This window comes from Falco biarmicus, chromosome 5, assembly GCF_023638135.1.
Source record: "Falco biarmicus isolate bFalBia1 chromosome 5, bFalBia1.pri, whole genome shotgun sequence".
NCBI lineage: Eukaryota > Metazoa > Chordata > Aves > Falconiformes > Falconidae > Falco > Falco biarmicus.
In genome coordinates, this window is record NC_079292.1 from 24,278,950 (window position 1) to 24,294,294 (window position 15,345).

Below are 15,345 nucleotides of genomic sequence, written 5' to 3' on the forward strand. Positions count from 1 at the left end.
TGAGATCTACCTGGTTTTCTTTTTGGCAAGTTAGTAGGAAAACTTGATCAGTATGTACACCGATGAAACAGGTACTTTACAAGGAAAAGCCTTCTGAGCTATCGAAGGTAAAACAAGATTTACTTGCATGGTCTTTACAGAACAGAGTTCTGACACAGGTGTACTGCGTGGGAGTGTGGTATAAATACAGAAGGAACTTGTTTCCTTTCAAAATTTTGATAGTGCATTTTAGTCATGTTAGAAAAGGCAGCAATATCATGCTTCAAAAGAAAACAAGCCAACATTTCTTGATGGAATGCCACTGAAACTGATACATCAGCCTAACATAATGCTGAGTCCGCCTTTTCAAAACAGACTCAAAAAGGAATAATTCAAAGGCATCCTTTAACAGGCTGTGGGATTGGTGCCTTTGGAAAATAAAGTGCCAACACTTAGCCTGGAGTTAGCCTCCCCATTTAACTTCTTTTTTTCCACATTTAGCACATGGATCTTCTCTCTAGTGAATCAAGCTTAATCAACCTGGTAACTCCAGATATTTTGGCAAGTAAATGAAATCTTTGTGTAGTAGGGACACTGGAATGATCTGTGTAAATAATAAGCATGACTTTGCCCTTTCAAACTCAGAGATTTTTAGATGTGTCTGTGATTAATTTAAACAGGGAGGAGAGGTCTTTCCTGAAAAAAACCCACCTGTCTAGTCCTGTACTGGTGGGTAGAGTACACCTAAACCTCTACATCAGTGAACAGTCTTAAATTTGGACTGACTCTTGCCTCTGAATAAAAAGGTGGCTTTAACAGCTGAATAATCTCGTTATGCACATCCAGGCCTGCCGGCTGGCACTGTCAGGCATTTCTGGGTGCTTAGGCGTGGAGCGGTGTAAACATTGTCCCATACTCAAGAAAAATGGATCCGGATTCAAAATGAGGATTAAATAGCAGATTATCATCTGGAATTCTGGGTTGTGCCAGCTTTTTCCAGCTTGAGCACCTCCAGAGCTGCCCAGCAGCTGACATGGAACTGGCACGCAGGTTGTGAGTGCCTCAAATCGGGGGGTTTTGTGCTGGCACGTTGACTGCTGCAAAGGGCCTCCGGACACCGGGTAGGCACAAGCGGCTGGCACACCGGACAGCCAGCAGGCCTCAGTGCAGGCACCAGCTTCAGGCTATGCAACACAGCCGACGACACTCATTAAATCGCTACTGATGTAGTAACTTGGTGTTACGCCAGAGTTATTCCCAGTGTTTTCTCACGGTGACAGCTGAGCCGCTCAGGCAGCGCCGCGCCCCGCAGCCACCCGTGCCCCGCAGCCGCGGCGCGGCCCCCTCAGGCAGGCCACCCTGAACATGACGACGAGCGCCATGCGACGTGACGGCTCACGGCCACCGACACGCCATCGCAGCGACAACACGCGGAGCAACAGCCCGAACAGTGCGCCGGGGCCCGCGGACACCCCACCCCGGGGCCAACCCCCCAGGCGCCGTACGGGCGCCCCCTCCCTCCGTTACTTCCGCCTCCGCCGCCTCCCGGTAACCCGAGCAGGGCCGCCCGCCGCCAGGACCCCGCCCGGGGCTGCCCTCAGCACCGCCTGATCCCGCCCGGCGGGAAGCGCCGCTGGCCGAGCCGGCTGCAGCCGCGACCACGGCGCGGTTAGGCGGCGCTACCTTTCCTGTCGCGGCCGGGCGGCGCGGGCGGGCGCGGCGGGCTCGGCCGGGGCGGTGCTGTCGGTCAGGCAGCGCGGCGGGCGCCCCGGCAAGGAACGAGGCGGGCGTCGTGAGGGGAGAAGAGCGAGGGGGCCTCGCGCGCCGGGAGGGGGCTGTGGCGGGCGGAGGAGTCGTCGCTCCGCGGGAGGCCGGGCCCATGTTCGCACCGGGCGGAGGTAGCGGAGCGGGGACGCCGGGCGGCTCGGAGGGCGGTGCCGGGCCGTGCCGTGTTGCGTGGGGAAGAGGGCCCGGGAGGCGGTGGGAGGGCGCGGGGGCCTGTCGGGGGCGGGGGCCGTGAGGGGGAGCGGGGCGAGGGTTCCTCAGGGCTGAGGGGTCCCGGGGCAGGGCGGGACGTGAAGGTGAAGGGGAGGGAGCGCTGGGGGGGGGCAGGTGGCGGCTGTTCTCGGGCTTGCGGCGCGGGCGGGGGAGGCAGAGCCGGGGGCTGCCTGGCTCGCGGGAGGGCCTGCGCGCGCAGGTCGGCGTGTGAGGGGCGTCCTGGAGGGAGCGAGGGGGGAGGCTTGTTCGCTGAGGAGTCTTCTGCTCAGCGTGTATTTAGTGGCGTGTCTGTAGGCCTCTTCCCAGTGAAAAGCGTGTTCCTGCAGATGTGACAGCAAAACACTTTCTCCGGGACGTATGGAATCGAAAGTAAAACTGCCCGGCTGGTCAGGCAGGCCTGCCTCCCCTGCCGGGGCACAGGGGGGACTTCTCAGCACCGTGATTGCCTGGCTTGCTCAGTCTATCACCTTTCAAAAGTTGTGGTTAAGTTTACTTTCTTTTGATTCACCATGCTTTTTCTCTTATGTTCCTTTCCTCGCTTTAAGAGAGACCTTAATTGCGTTTCGATTCTTGAAACTTAATTTTCGAGGGGTGTGATTTGTAACAGTGGAAAAGTTTGTTCCTCTCTGAAGTTTTTTCACATGGTCAGGACTGGGATGTCTTACTTACATTCTTTCACCTCCCTTATCTCTTTTGTGATAGAGTAGCTGCATAAAGGAATGTTTATGTGATAAATTTCCAGCAGCAGTAAGAAAGTGTGAAAAAAATCTCTGTATGCTTTATTTAATAAAGCTGTATTCCTTCCCCCTCCCAACTAGTGTTTGTAAGGATCGAGGTTCTGGTTCATGGTAGTGCAGTCTGTGACAGTAGGCTGTTCTTACAGATTTGAGAGGGTTTAAGCGTATCAGGCCAGGGTGTTGCTGTTTATCCATATGTTCTGAATGGTGAATGAGTTAGTGATGCTGAATACCTTATATGAATCTTTGGTTTCCTTGAGAGTAAGTACATAGATTCTTGTTCTTAAATGTTGTCTGCATATTTCAAGACTTATTTCTTAAGTTTCTGAGCCTACAGTATCATGAGCTCAGTCCCATTGCTTTTTCAAATAGCAGGATTAGCATGAAAAAAAACTAAGTAGAAATTCAGGTACAATAAAAAATTTCTTAATTAGGAGTGAGTTAAGGTATGTCAAATAATAGAAAAAATTAAGGGAAATGGTTTTCTCCTGAAAAATAGCATCTGTAAGTGATGAAACGAAGAAGATAGAGTATTAAAGCTTCTAAATGTCACTACGGAAATGGACTGTCAAGAGTCCAGAAGCACATGGATGCTTGTCTTGTATCTGTCTTCTCTGTTCTTTCTGATTTTCAGTTGTGAGCACCGGTTCTTTTGATTTATTTGCTTATGAAGTTCATGTCATTATTGTGTCTTTTCATCGGTACATTCACATAAACATTAGGTATTAAATAGAATTTCTCTTAATGGTTAACTTTTTCTTACTGTTTTCTTGCCATTCTCTTAATCTGGACCAAAGTGTTTATCTTCAGCCTTATTTCCTGTGGAAATGAGAGCCAGGCTAGCCTGCTACCTGTCTCTTTCCATTTTTCTTTGCTTCCTGCAACTTTTGAACCTTTCAGCCAGTTTCAGTCAAATTAGGCAGATATTTTGAAGGTATAAACATTCTACAGGTCTTGGGAGAACAGGCAGCTGAGGAAAAGCAACAAGGGCTACATTACTGTTCTTGCTGAGGGAAGGGTGATAGCATATGCTCAGTGGACAGTTCTGTTCTGTCTGTGCTGTTGCTGGCACTCGCGCTGACCGCTGAATCAGTCTGTGTGTAGCTTGGAGGCAGCAACCGCACTGCCTGCCTCCTGCCATCAGTAGCTGTTAGGCATAAATGAGCTGGCAGTATGATCAGAAGTGTGAGATAAGCAGCTATGTACATAGCAGGTAGTAAGGAGTATTGTAAGATACGTGATACAGGACAGAAATCTATTGTAAAATAGGTTGTTGGGATTATTTTGGTAGTCAGTGTTCGTAGGGAAAAGTGGATAATGCTGCCTTGTGGCCAAGATGACAATGTATCCTATTATGTTCCATCCCTTTTCTTTTTATCCTATCTTCACTATTTTGCTTTTGTACAAGCCAAATGTCAGATATGTCTTTAAAACAGAAATCTGAGTTCCTAAATTTAATAAGGGTTTGAGAACTGTGATGATTTTTGTAAGCAACTGCATTAAAAGTTACATGTGTAGCTGCATATCTTGTTTTGTGGGGTTTTTTTTTTGTTTTACAAATCAATTGAATTGCCCTACTGACAACAGGTGGGGGACAAAGATAAAAGCCAGAGTATTGGAATTGTGACTTGCCTTTCCAGCATGTCTTTAATCAAGAAAACATTTTTTCCCAATGTTTTCCTTTTAAACTTGGCTCCCAAGTTGTTATCTTCTGGAATCTAAATTTCTTTTTAATGAATGTGTTACTCTGTTCTTTTTGTTTAATAGGCTTCTTGGTGAAAAACATTTTGATACAATTATTGGAGAGTCTTAACGCAATGTTCTAATGGACCTAATCTTAGTAGTAGGACATTATGGTGATGTTTAAATGCTAAAAGCTTCCCTTTCAAAACGCTTTTTTTAAAAATGGTGGGAGAGATGCTTTAGCTGTCTCAAAGTGATGGAATTTCCAATGTGCATTCATAGTGAGAAAAGATTAATAAATAGTTATGTTGAATTTGAAACGGGACTTGTAGAGGATTCGCATCCCTCAGATGAATGTGTGAGGAGCAGGTCCCACTTAACTGCCCTACAGGGCACAAAAATTAGTTTAGACCTCTAATATGAAGGGGTTTGGGGGCGATGCTTAGTTGTTTGGGTTTTGTTGATTTCCCCCTCTTGGTTAAGTACTCATTGCATAATAATGTTGTTTTAAGATGATGTAGATCAGTGTTTGTGAAATTTAAGGAGTTCAGATTATGTTGAACTGTGAAACCTTTTAGTTGTAGGCATGCGTTAGGGAGCCACATTTGCTAGTACTTGCTTAAGCAATGCCGATTTGATTGGTCTCACTTTTGTAAGTTGGTGTCAGAACAAAGATTTCTTCATTGGCGCTGTTGCCACTTGCTGCCAGAGAGGCCAAGCCCCAAATAGGTTCTCCATTGGGAAGCTGTCATTGCCCATTTCTGAATATACTGTGGACTTTTGTAAACAGTTTTTTCTTGAGAGGACCTGGACAAGCATATAAAAAACTGTAGCACAGTGTTCCTTATGGAATAGTATACAAGTCGTTTTATTGAGAGGTGGTGGGGGAAGGTGGAATACTTAGTTAGAAACAGAGGTTTTCTTTAGCATGATGTCTTACTTATAAATATCTTTCAAAAATAGTTAAAAATAATACTAGAAGCACTCTACATTGGAATGCAAGTGTCTCATTATCCATGTGAATCTAGCATATTTTCATTGTCCAGTCTGAGTAAAATGTGAGAAAGGCAAAAGTAGGGGTGGTAATTGGGAATCAAACTGGTGTTACTAATAAAAAACTATTTAGGAGGTATCACTTGCAATGTGTCCCACCAGTCCTGCCTATGTATGTGCTTAAATGGAAGCACGTAAATATGTGAAAATTACTTTTTGTTTTAAGAAGTTAATTTAACCTGAAGTAAATAAGGCTTAGGTGATTCTAGGTGCCTCTTTCAGTCCTGTCCAGCCCTATCTGATCCTGGACATGAGTCAGCAGAATGCTTTGCATTGAGGCCAGCTGCATTCTAGACTGTAGTAACAAGTTACCCAGCTGGTTGAGGAAGGTGAGTCTTTCCCTCTGTTTAGTGCTTAGCAAAACAAATTTAGACACCACATCCAGCTGTGCAGTCTCAGTTCCAAGAACGGCATTGACATGCTGGAGCAAGTTCACTGGAGGGCCACCAAGGTCATTAGGGGCTGAAGGACGTATCTGAAGAGGGTCTGAGAGAACTGGGTTTCTTAATCTGTAAGAAGAGAGAGGAAAGTCTCGCTACTGCTTACAACAACCTAACGGGAGAGTTAAAGAGAAGATGGAGCTGGGTGGTTCTTCTCAAAGTTGTACAGGGATAAGATGAAAAGAAATAGACATAAAACGGGGCATAGCAAATTCCAGGGTGGCATTAGGAAAAGCTTTTTCACAGTGTGGTTATCCAGGCACTGGAACAGGGGCCCAGAGGGGACCGATGCATCTTTGTCCTTGGAGATACTCAAAACTTAGATAGCTAAGTCCCTGATCTGATTTGACCTTGTTTTGAGCAAGGGCTTGAACTAGGGGGCCTCCACAGTTTCCTTCCCATCCAAGCTATTCTGTGATTCTACCCTTGTTCACTATATGTTATCTTTTGTATCCTTAGTCAAATGAAACTAAAGCTTAGAGGGCTAGAAACCCCAAAGATGCTGAAGTTCCTATGAGTCTCCAGAATAGCATTGGTTGAGTAGAAAGAAATACAAATCGGAGCCATTGATAATGCTTGCTAATTGTTGTTTTTCTGTTACTTCCATTTGTTCTGCTGGCAGGGAGGTTTGTGTGTACATCTTAGCACAGCATGTTCTTCCAGCTGGTACTTGTGCTATGGGGAAGAGTGCTTGAGAAGACTGGGGAGAAATCTTCTCAAGCTGAGAAGGAGGGGGCAAGATGATGCCTTTGCACAATGAGGACAGTCAGGTATTGGAGCAAGTTGGCTGGAGAGGTTGTGCAGTCTGTATCCTTGGCAGTTTTAAAGACTGGAGCCTGGAGCTATCTTGTCTGACCCTCATAGCTGACCCTGCTTTGAACAGGAGATGGACGCACTTGAGGTCCTATCTATCTAGTTATCCTGTGATCCTAAGTAGAGGTTCTGGAAGAGGGAGTATGCTTAGGAGATGTGTGGAAAGATCAGTGAGGTGCAGGTGCATGCTGATGAATCAAATACTTATTTTAAAATTGGGAATACTTTGCTTTTGTCAGTCTTGGTTATTATTTTTTTCCAGATGGGCTTCAGTTTGTTAAAAAGTTTTGTATTCCTCTGGTTGTCAAAACTTCAAATGCTTTTACTTCACAAGTCTTGTTGAAGACAATTTTGCAGTATAATGCCATAACAAAATCATTAGATTTTACCTGTTGTTAGGTCCATTCCTTAGTTCAATAAAACTTACTTTAAAGCTGTATTTTATTCTGGCGAGACATTTGTGAGTTATCTTACTTGGTTAAGAACTAAGTGAGCATGGGTGGTCTGTGGAAATGGCTAATACATCAACAAGTTAAAAGTATTTATTTTCCTGTGATTCTCCAGACTTCCCTGGGTAACACAATGCCAGCTGAGAGGAAAAAGCCAGCAAATATGGATGAAAAAGAATCTACATTAAATAATAAAGAAAAAGAATTTAGTGAAAGGCGACCAGTAAGCACCAGGGAGAAGCCGAAAGAAGACGTCAAAGTTGGCATGAAGAGAGAGACTTTAAAGGTTCCAGAAGATAAAAAGAAAAAACTGGAAGAAGATAAAAGAAAAAAGGAAGACAAGGAGCGGAAGAAGAAAGAAGAGGATAAAGTAAAGGCAGAAGAAGAGCAAAAGAAGAAAGAAGAAGAAGAAAAAAAGAAACTTGAAGAGGAGGAGAGAAAGAAACAAGAGGAGGAAGAGAAAAAGAAACAAGAAGAAGCAGCTGCTCAACTGAAGTAAGTTGTCTTTTAAGGGCTTAATTGTGCCAAATGCTGTAGTCTTGCTGTCAGGATTGTGGGCAGAATTATAAAAGGTTAACTGTTTGAGTTACTTATGTAGTGTTTTACATGGCTAGCTGGGTATGCTTTGTAATGTATGCCTACGTAGTTTTGGGTTTTCACCTCTAACACCTGTTACTTTAGTCTCTAATATGGGGTTTTGATAGTATTTTCCATGTGATGACCATGTAATGCACAATTATGCTTGAATAAATGTTGTGGTTTAACCCCAGCGGGCAACTAAGCCCTTCACAGCTGCTCGCTCACTCCCTTCACAGTGCGATGGGGGGGAGAATCAGAAGAGTAGAAGTGAGAAAGCTTGCGGGTTGAGGTAAAGTCAGCAAAAGCCACGTCTTTAAGCAAAGCAAGGAATTCATTCACCACTTCCCATGGGCAGACAGGTGTTCAGCCATCTCCAGGAAAGCAGGGCTTCACCACATGTGATGGTTACCGGGGAAGACAAGCGCCATCACTCCGAATGTCTTCCCCTTTCTAATTCTTCCTCCAGCTTTATATGCTGAGCATGATGTCATATGGTACGGAATATCCCTTTGGTCAGTTGGGGCCAGCTGTCCTGGCTGTGTCCCCTCCCAAGTCCTTGTGCCCCCCAGCTGACTTGCTGGTGGGGTGGGATGAGGAGCAGAAAAGGCCTTGATGCTGTGTAAGCGCTGCCCAGCAATAAGGAAAGCACCACTGTGTTATCAGCGCGGTTTCCAACACAAATGTGAAACACAACCACATGCCAGCTCCTATGAAGAAAATTAACTCTACCCCAGCCCAAAACAGCACCTTCTCCTGCCCTTATTCCATACTATTTACATCATGCTAAGGTCACACTATCCATTAGAACATCATTAACCACCACCCCCTCTCCTGTCCTTTGATGTAATACATAGATGTCATTCCCTTAGTCTTTATATGACCCCTATAAAATGTCTACAAAAGTCCACAAAATGTCCATTGAGTCCATGACTTTGTGTTCCATCTGTTATGGTGGTCACTCAGGACAGGAGAGGTGGTGTGTTGCATGGAGGTGTTGGGCACCGAAGCCAGCTCAGGTCAGGTCACTGCTGCACTTGCACTGCTTCTTGTAAGACTTGTCCTCCACTAGTTTGGGTGGTTTCTGGTATAGTCATTTGTGTAACATGCAACTGAAATAATGGGTGAAAACAGTTTAAAAGTATTCCCATTACAGTCACCACCCCTGATCCATTTGGGCCAGTTTGTAGGATTTAACGTTGCAGTAAACTCCTCCCCGTGCTCCTAGCCTGGCTAGCAACAGGTAGTTTCTGCTATAGTAATTCCTCTAACATGCATCCCAAATCCTGGGTTACAATGATTTAAAGCTACAGTCTCCATCCCTGGTCCATGTGAACAAGACCATTGGGCTTTATGTTGCAGTGAACTCCTTTGCCTGTGCTCTGGTGTGGTCTTACCTACAGACTGCTGTCCCTTGTGGGTGTACCTGCTCCAAGTGGAGACTTACACCTGTGAGCCATGGTCTCTCCAAGGGTATGTCTGCTGCAGCATAGACTTACCCACATCCACAGATGCTTTGAGGTGCACCTGTTCCAGTGTGACATTCTCCATGGGCCACAGTCCCTTCAGAGGTGTACTGGCTGCACCGATATAACCATGGCTGCAGATGCTCTGAGATACATGTGCTCTGGTATGGACTTATCCACGACCACAGATGCTTCAGGGTGTCCTGCTCCTGTGTGGACTCATCCACAGGTCATGGTCCTTTTGACTTGAGTTCATACTGGAGTTCCAGCCTGTCCAGTACAGCAGCACCAAAACACTAGTGATGCCCTGGCCATCTGCCAGCCCAGGTGCATCGCCATTGCTGTTACCATAATGTTCACAGGCACAGGAGAGTGAGATGATAAGCAATACAGCACTACAACAAGCAGTGAAAGCAAAAATCAGCCACTAATGAGGACTAGACTAATATACAGTAAGGCAAGCAAGTGCCAGGCTCTGTCATGTGTAATGGTTACTTGGGAAGACAAACACCATCTCACCAAATATCTCCCTGCTTCTTCCTCCAGCTTTATACCGCTGAGCGTGGCATTGTATGGTCTGCAATATCCCTTTGGTCAGTTGGGGGGTCAGCTGTCCCACCTGTGTCCCCTCCCAACTTCTTGTGCACCCCCAGCCTGCTCACTGGTGGGGTCGTGTGAGAAGCAGAAAAGGCCTTGGCTCTGTGTCAGTGCTGCTCAGTGGTAATGAAAACACGCCTGCTACCAGCACTGTGTCCAGCAAAAATCCCAAACATGACCCCATACCAGCCTCTATGAAGAAAATTAAATTACCCTAGTCAAAGCGAGCAAAATGGAGAAGAGCAGTTTCTGTTAAGATAGAGGAGTGTTAGCGTCATAAAATTGGGAAAACAGGCTCTAGCAGACCACAGACCATAACAGGAGCAAATGTACTGTGAAGGATGGCTGTAGTCTCTTAGCATGTAAGCTGGCGGTTTAATGTGGTACTACCAAGACAGTGTTTCTTAGCATGTTATCAAAAGGTACTACAGTGTCGAAGATGGCATCTTTAGACCAATAAAGGCAAGATTTCAGACGTTCTTGTGTTTGAAATATGTCACTTCCTAAGACTCAGGCAATGTTATTGCCAGATTCTAGCTGGGACAGATGTATTTAACCTATTTAAAATTTTCTGTGTAATTTCAGTAGTCTGGGAATAAAAGATTTCCCTTAACTGTGTAATACAGTAACCTATTGAAAGGTGGTTGTCCTCTTCTGTAAGAATGTAATCTCTTCCTGGGGAGTAAATGGAGTTTTAGGTTTATATTTTTGAAGTCTGTTGGGATTAATATGTTCTGCATAGAAACATTTGATAAATTTCATTTTGTTACAAGTAGTACTTGCCTTTTGCAGCAAAAAGTTTAAACTGAGTTTATGAAGCAGATGCTTCAGCTTTCTATGATTAACTTGTTAGAACTACTGGAGGGTTTCCAACTATGATTTTTTTTTTTTCTTTGAACTGTTAACCTGGTTAAAGTTCTGTAAGAAAATGACTAATTTTTATTTCTCTTAGGGAAAAAGAGGAAGCACATCAGCTCCATCAGGAGGCTTGGGAGCGCCATCAGGCAAGAAAAGAGCTTCGCAGCAAAAACCAGAATGCACCAGACAATCGCCCTGAGGAAAACTTCTTCAGCAGACTGGATTCTAGTCTGAAGAAGAACACAGCTTTTGTTAAGAAGTTAAAAACCATTACAGAGCAACAAAGGGACTCCTTGTCCCATGACTTTAATAGCCTGAATTTAAGCAAATACATTGCAGAAGCAGTAGCTTCTATAGTGGAAGCCAAACTGAAAATATCAGATGTGAACTGTGCTGTGCACTTGTGTTCTCTCTTTCACCAGCGCTATGCTGATTTTGCTCCTTCATTACTTCAGGCTTGGAAAAAACATTTCGAAGCAAGGAAGGAAGAGAAGACTCCCAACATTACCAAGTTAAGAACTGATTTGCGTTTCATTGCAGAATTGACAATAGTTGGGATTTTCACTGACAAGGAAGGTCTGTCTTTAATCTATGAGCAGCTTAAAAATATTATTAACGCTGATCGAGAATCCCACACCCATGTTTCTGTGGTTATCAGCTTTTGTCGGCACTGTGGAGACGACATTGCCGGTTTGGTACCAAGGAAAGTAAAAACTGTTGCAGAGAAGTTTAACCTGAGCTTTCCTCCTAGTGAGATCATTAGCCCAGAGAAACAACAGCCTTTCCAGAATTTGTTGAAGGAATACTTTACATCTTTGACCAAACACCTGAAAAGGGACCACAGGGAGCTACAAAATATTGAAAGACAAAACAGGTGACACTTGAATGTTGCTTTTTATTTATGGAGAAAAAAATAGTTTTATTTATGAAATGCCTAGATTTGTTGCAGTATTTATAAACAAAGCCTGTTGGTGATGTGTAGACGATAAGTATATTCTGCAATTTATGAAAAAAAGTTTTAGATATTCTCTGAATATTTAAAAAGCAAAACCAAAACAGACTCTGCATATCTTTAAAGAAAACAGAGGTTTACCTTTTGCTTTAATTCTCTTAAATCTGTTACTTTGGTGATGCTCCCTTAGCAGCTTGAGAGTAATGCTGCCTTCCCAGCTGGTACTGTCCTTTTCCCTTTGGCACAATCTGATTTCTCCCTTTCCACCCACATGCACCTAATGGAGCATGTGCCACCATGGCTTTGGCTTGTTTACTTTTTTCTTTTAGCCTATCAGTATGGAGGAAAAATTAGGTTAGATTAACAAGGTATCCCTTACACTTTAATGTGGGCAAATTTTATATATTAAAATGTAGGAGGGTATAGACAATTTGATTCAAATCCTCTTAAATGTCTATATGAAGTACTAATATTGAAGGGTCTGGATATACACAGCATTGGAATCTGAATAATTTAATTTCTACCATGTTCACATTGTTTAGTAATTGTTTGCTTTTCTTCAGAGCATCCTGAGTTGTCATTATTGCAGACAGCCTAAACCCAGCTGCTGGTCTTAAAACGCAGTCATTTTAAAACCTTTTGGAAGCACTTCAGGCAGAGAGAAATGAATGTGTTATTGTGTGTAGGCACAGGTTTCGACTAGGAGGCTGAACATGCAGAGCCAAATGTATGCTTAGAATACATTAAATTTTGATGTTCGTAAACCAAGGCTTTCAACTTGGATCCATTGTGCTGGTGGTATTGTGCTGCAGTCCCACCAGGTCTTGGTCCGCTAGGCATTTTATTTCACAGGACTATAAACTGACTTTTGAACTACTGTTAACTTGCAGAAGTACCTTATTACTTTAAAGTGTGCTATTAGTTATTATTTTTTAAAAGTTGATGAATATAAACTTTTATACTTTCACAGTTACAATTGGTTCTGGGATTTCAATGAGTGAGTGTTACAAAGACTGTATGATAGGAAATAAAGTGAAAAAAATCCCAGAGATATGAAGAATGCTAAGAAACTGTGAAGACGAAAGAACATAAGTGATCTGGGAAAGGGAAATATGCTTTAAATAAAAATGACTGGATAGAGCTCTGAGCAGCCTGGTCTGTTCTCATCATTGAGCCTGCTTTGAGTAGATCAGACTAGAGACCTCTTTATGCACCTTATTATCTGAATTACACCTATGAACTTGGGTGCAAAGCTTTGTTTTGGGGAAGAAATATGAAGAACTATCATTTATCACTGGAATAAGTTTATTATTTACCTGAACTGTAAAGTGTGTATTTTAACTGCTTAATAAAAGTTGGGGAATAAGTTTTGTTAAAGAAACAAGACATCAAAAAACTTTCCAGCTTAATTTTATTTGCTTACAGCATGTCTGCAACAGAGAGGTGCTTGTCATTTGCATGCTATGGAGGTGCAAGGCATGAAGTCAAAGATAGAAACTTTCGTACTAAGAAGTCTGTGAATACTATAGAAACCTTCATAAATTGTGGATTTTGGGAAAGGGGATTGTGTGGTTGGTTGGCTGCTTGCTTTTGGGTTGGGTTTTCTTTGGGGGGGGCAGGGAGGTTGTAGCTTTGTGTTTTGTGGGGTTTTTTTCTGTTTCTGTTTGTTTGGGGTTTTTTGTTTTTAGAAAAGCAATGATCTTACCAGAAAAAAGTCGTCTATATTTGAAACCTGATCCACTTTGTAGAGAGCAACAGCTTTTATTCCCACTGTTATTCCAGAACCAATGAGGTGAACAGGCAGCAGACTGTTCCTTCTTGTACATCAATAGTGTCATATGTTTAGGTTATGATAGTTTGTCAGGTAAATACCTCTTGAATTTGTCTGTGTCAGAAGAGTGAGTGTGACATAACTCAAGCTGTACAGATTGGTTGAGTTAGTTGGAAATTAATATACTAACCTTAACAGTGCTTTAATACTGTGTTACCTGCTGAATCATTTAAGTAAAATTAAAACATTATTAGACACAAGGTTTTCTGCAAGTGCATAATGAAGAAAACTACCTTAAGTAGAAGGTTGTTTGGTTACCCAGCTAAGGGCACAGGAAAATCTGTGCAGGCTGGGTCATTGGAAGGAAACAACTTGATTCCCAAATTCTAGCGTGAGTTTTCGAAAACAAGAGTTAGATACAGAAGAAACTTCTTTTATCTAAATTAAGGATGTTTTTAAGAACTGCTGAACTTGTGCTGTGAGACTTCATGAAATTCTGAAGAGACATAAAGTAAGATAAGTGCTGTGTGCTATACTTTTAATTGTATTCAAAAATTAATTGTGCTTTTAGAAGTTTACTTAGTAGGTTTTAGCTTGCCTGAATTTGTTAATACTTGTCTTCTGGGAACTGAAACTAAGAACTGGAGCTACTGTACTGTTGTTACAGCACTTTGCTTTTTTGTTTTTTAATAATAGCACGGAGCTTCTGTGCTCGTGTTTGAGACTGCTGGTATATTGTAAACTTAAAATAGGTACCTAATGGATAGCTGTCTCTATGGAAAGGCTATGAATTGGCACTTAACATGTTTCCTGAATCCAAACTGAACTACTGCACTTGAGAAATTTTCAGTGATTGTATTTTTTTTTTGCTCTAATTTGCAGGAGCAGGTAATACATGTTATATATGTGTGGTTTTGTAAAAGGGACAAGAAATAGAACTTCTGCTAGTGTTACTGCTTCTTGCCCTCTAGCAAGATATTTATGTCAAGTTTTGGTTCTGAGCAGATATTAAGGATTTTGTTGCTCACCCTGTGAATGTGTTGTGTACAAAGATGACTTTCATTTTACAATTAACCTGGAACTGAGAAGAGCTAAGATTGATATCCCTCAATGTTGCTTAGACTGCTTTGGAATTTTTATGCCATAAATTGTTAGGGTATTTTGGCAAGAATATGATTGTATACTTACTGCTTAATGAAAGCCTATTAATTATGTAATGATACAACCTGCTTTAGGAATTATGACATTGCACCTTTTTTCAAACTTTTATCTTCTGATTCTTTCATCTCATTGCAGGGTGTGTTGTCAGTGGTCACAGCTAGTCAGTCTGATGTTACTACCATTATCCAAATTACTGTAAAACAAATTGGAAACTTGCTAAGGCAAGCTCATTCTGTCAGCTTCCCTTTGAACGTCCACATTTGATCTGAGTCCGTTTGTATCTTTGCTGTGGTAGGCCCCCAAACAGCTCCGTTGGTCCAGAGTGCGTCCCTTACTGGTAAAGAACTGACTGTGCCTTGTCCATATAAGAACGGTTCATGCAGAGTGGACCCTGCCACAGAGGGGAAAATGCACTTCTCGGGAGCCCTAGCTGAGGACAAACTAGAACATTGCTAATGAGCAATGAGCTTATTCTTAGTTAACTTAAAATCAAGAATGACAGTCTTTCATCAGTCTTCTGTGGCAAGCTTTGTACTAGCAGAGACTACTTTGTTCTGTATGTTTGGTTCAAACTACTGAAAGTTCTTGATTATTTTTTTTGTCTTGTCTAAAATCCAACATGGTCTTAATTGTAATTTGGTAAAGAACATTGAGTTGTACTGTTTTGCATATCATTCTGAAACTGCTTTATTGTGTACTTGTAAGCAGTGATTACGTTCCTTCAAATGCAAGTTGCTTTTGACAACAGATTTCAATTTTACAAATGATAATTTAAGTATGGATAGTTTCATAAAAGAAAACAAAGAGCAAAT

General features: G+C 42.7%; 1 protein-coding gene across 1 annotated transcript in view; it reads left to right on the plus strand.

Annotated features, from left to right (window-relative positions):
* Positions 1-1,722: 1,722 nt before the first annotated feature.
* The window catches only part of UPF2 (UPF2 regulator of nonsense mediated mRNA decay), a 68,325-nt gene continuing 54,702 nt past the window's right edge, over positions 1,723-15,345 (plus strand). The window contains exons 1-3 of the mRNA XM_056339121.1: positions 1,723-1,877; positions 7,268-7,647; positions 10,744-11,523. Of these exons, the coding sequence (XP_056195096.1) occupies positions 7,286-7,647; positions 10,744-11,523 (1,142 nt within the window). The 5' untranslated portion in view covers positions 1,723-1,877; positions 7,268-7,285. The remainder of the gene's footprint in view (positions 1,878-7,267; positions 7,648-10,743; positions 11,524-15,345) is intronic.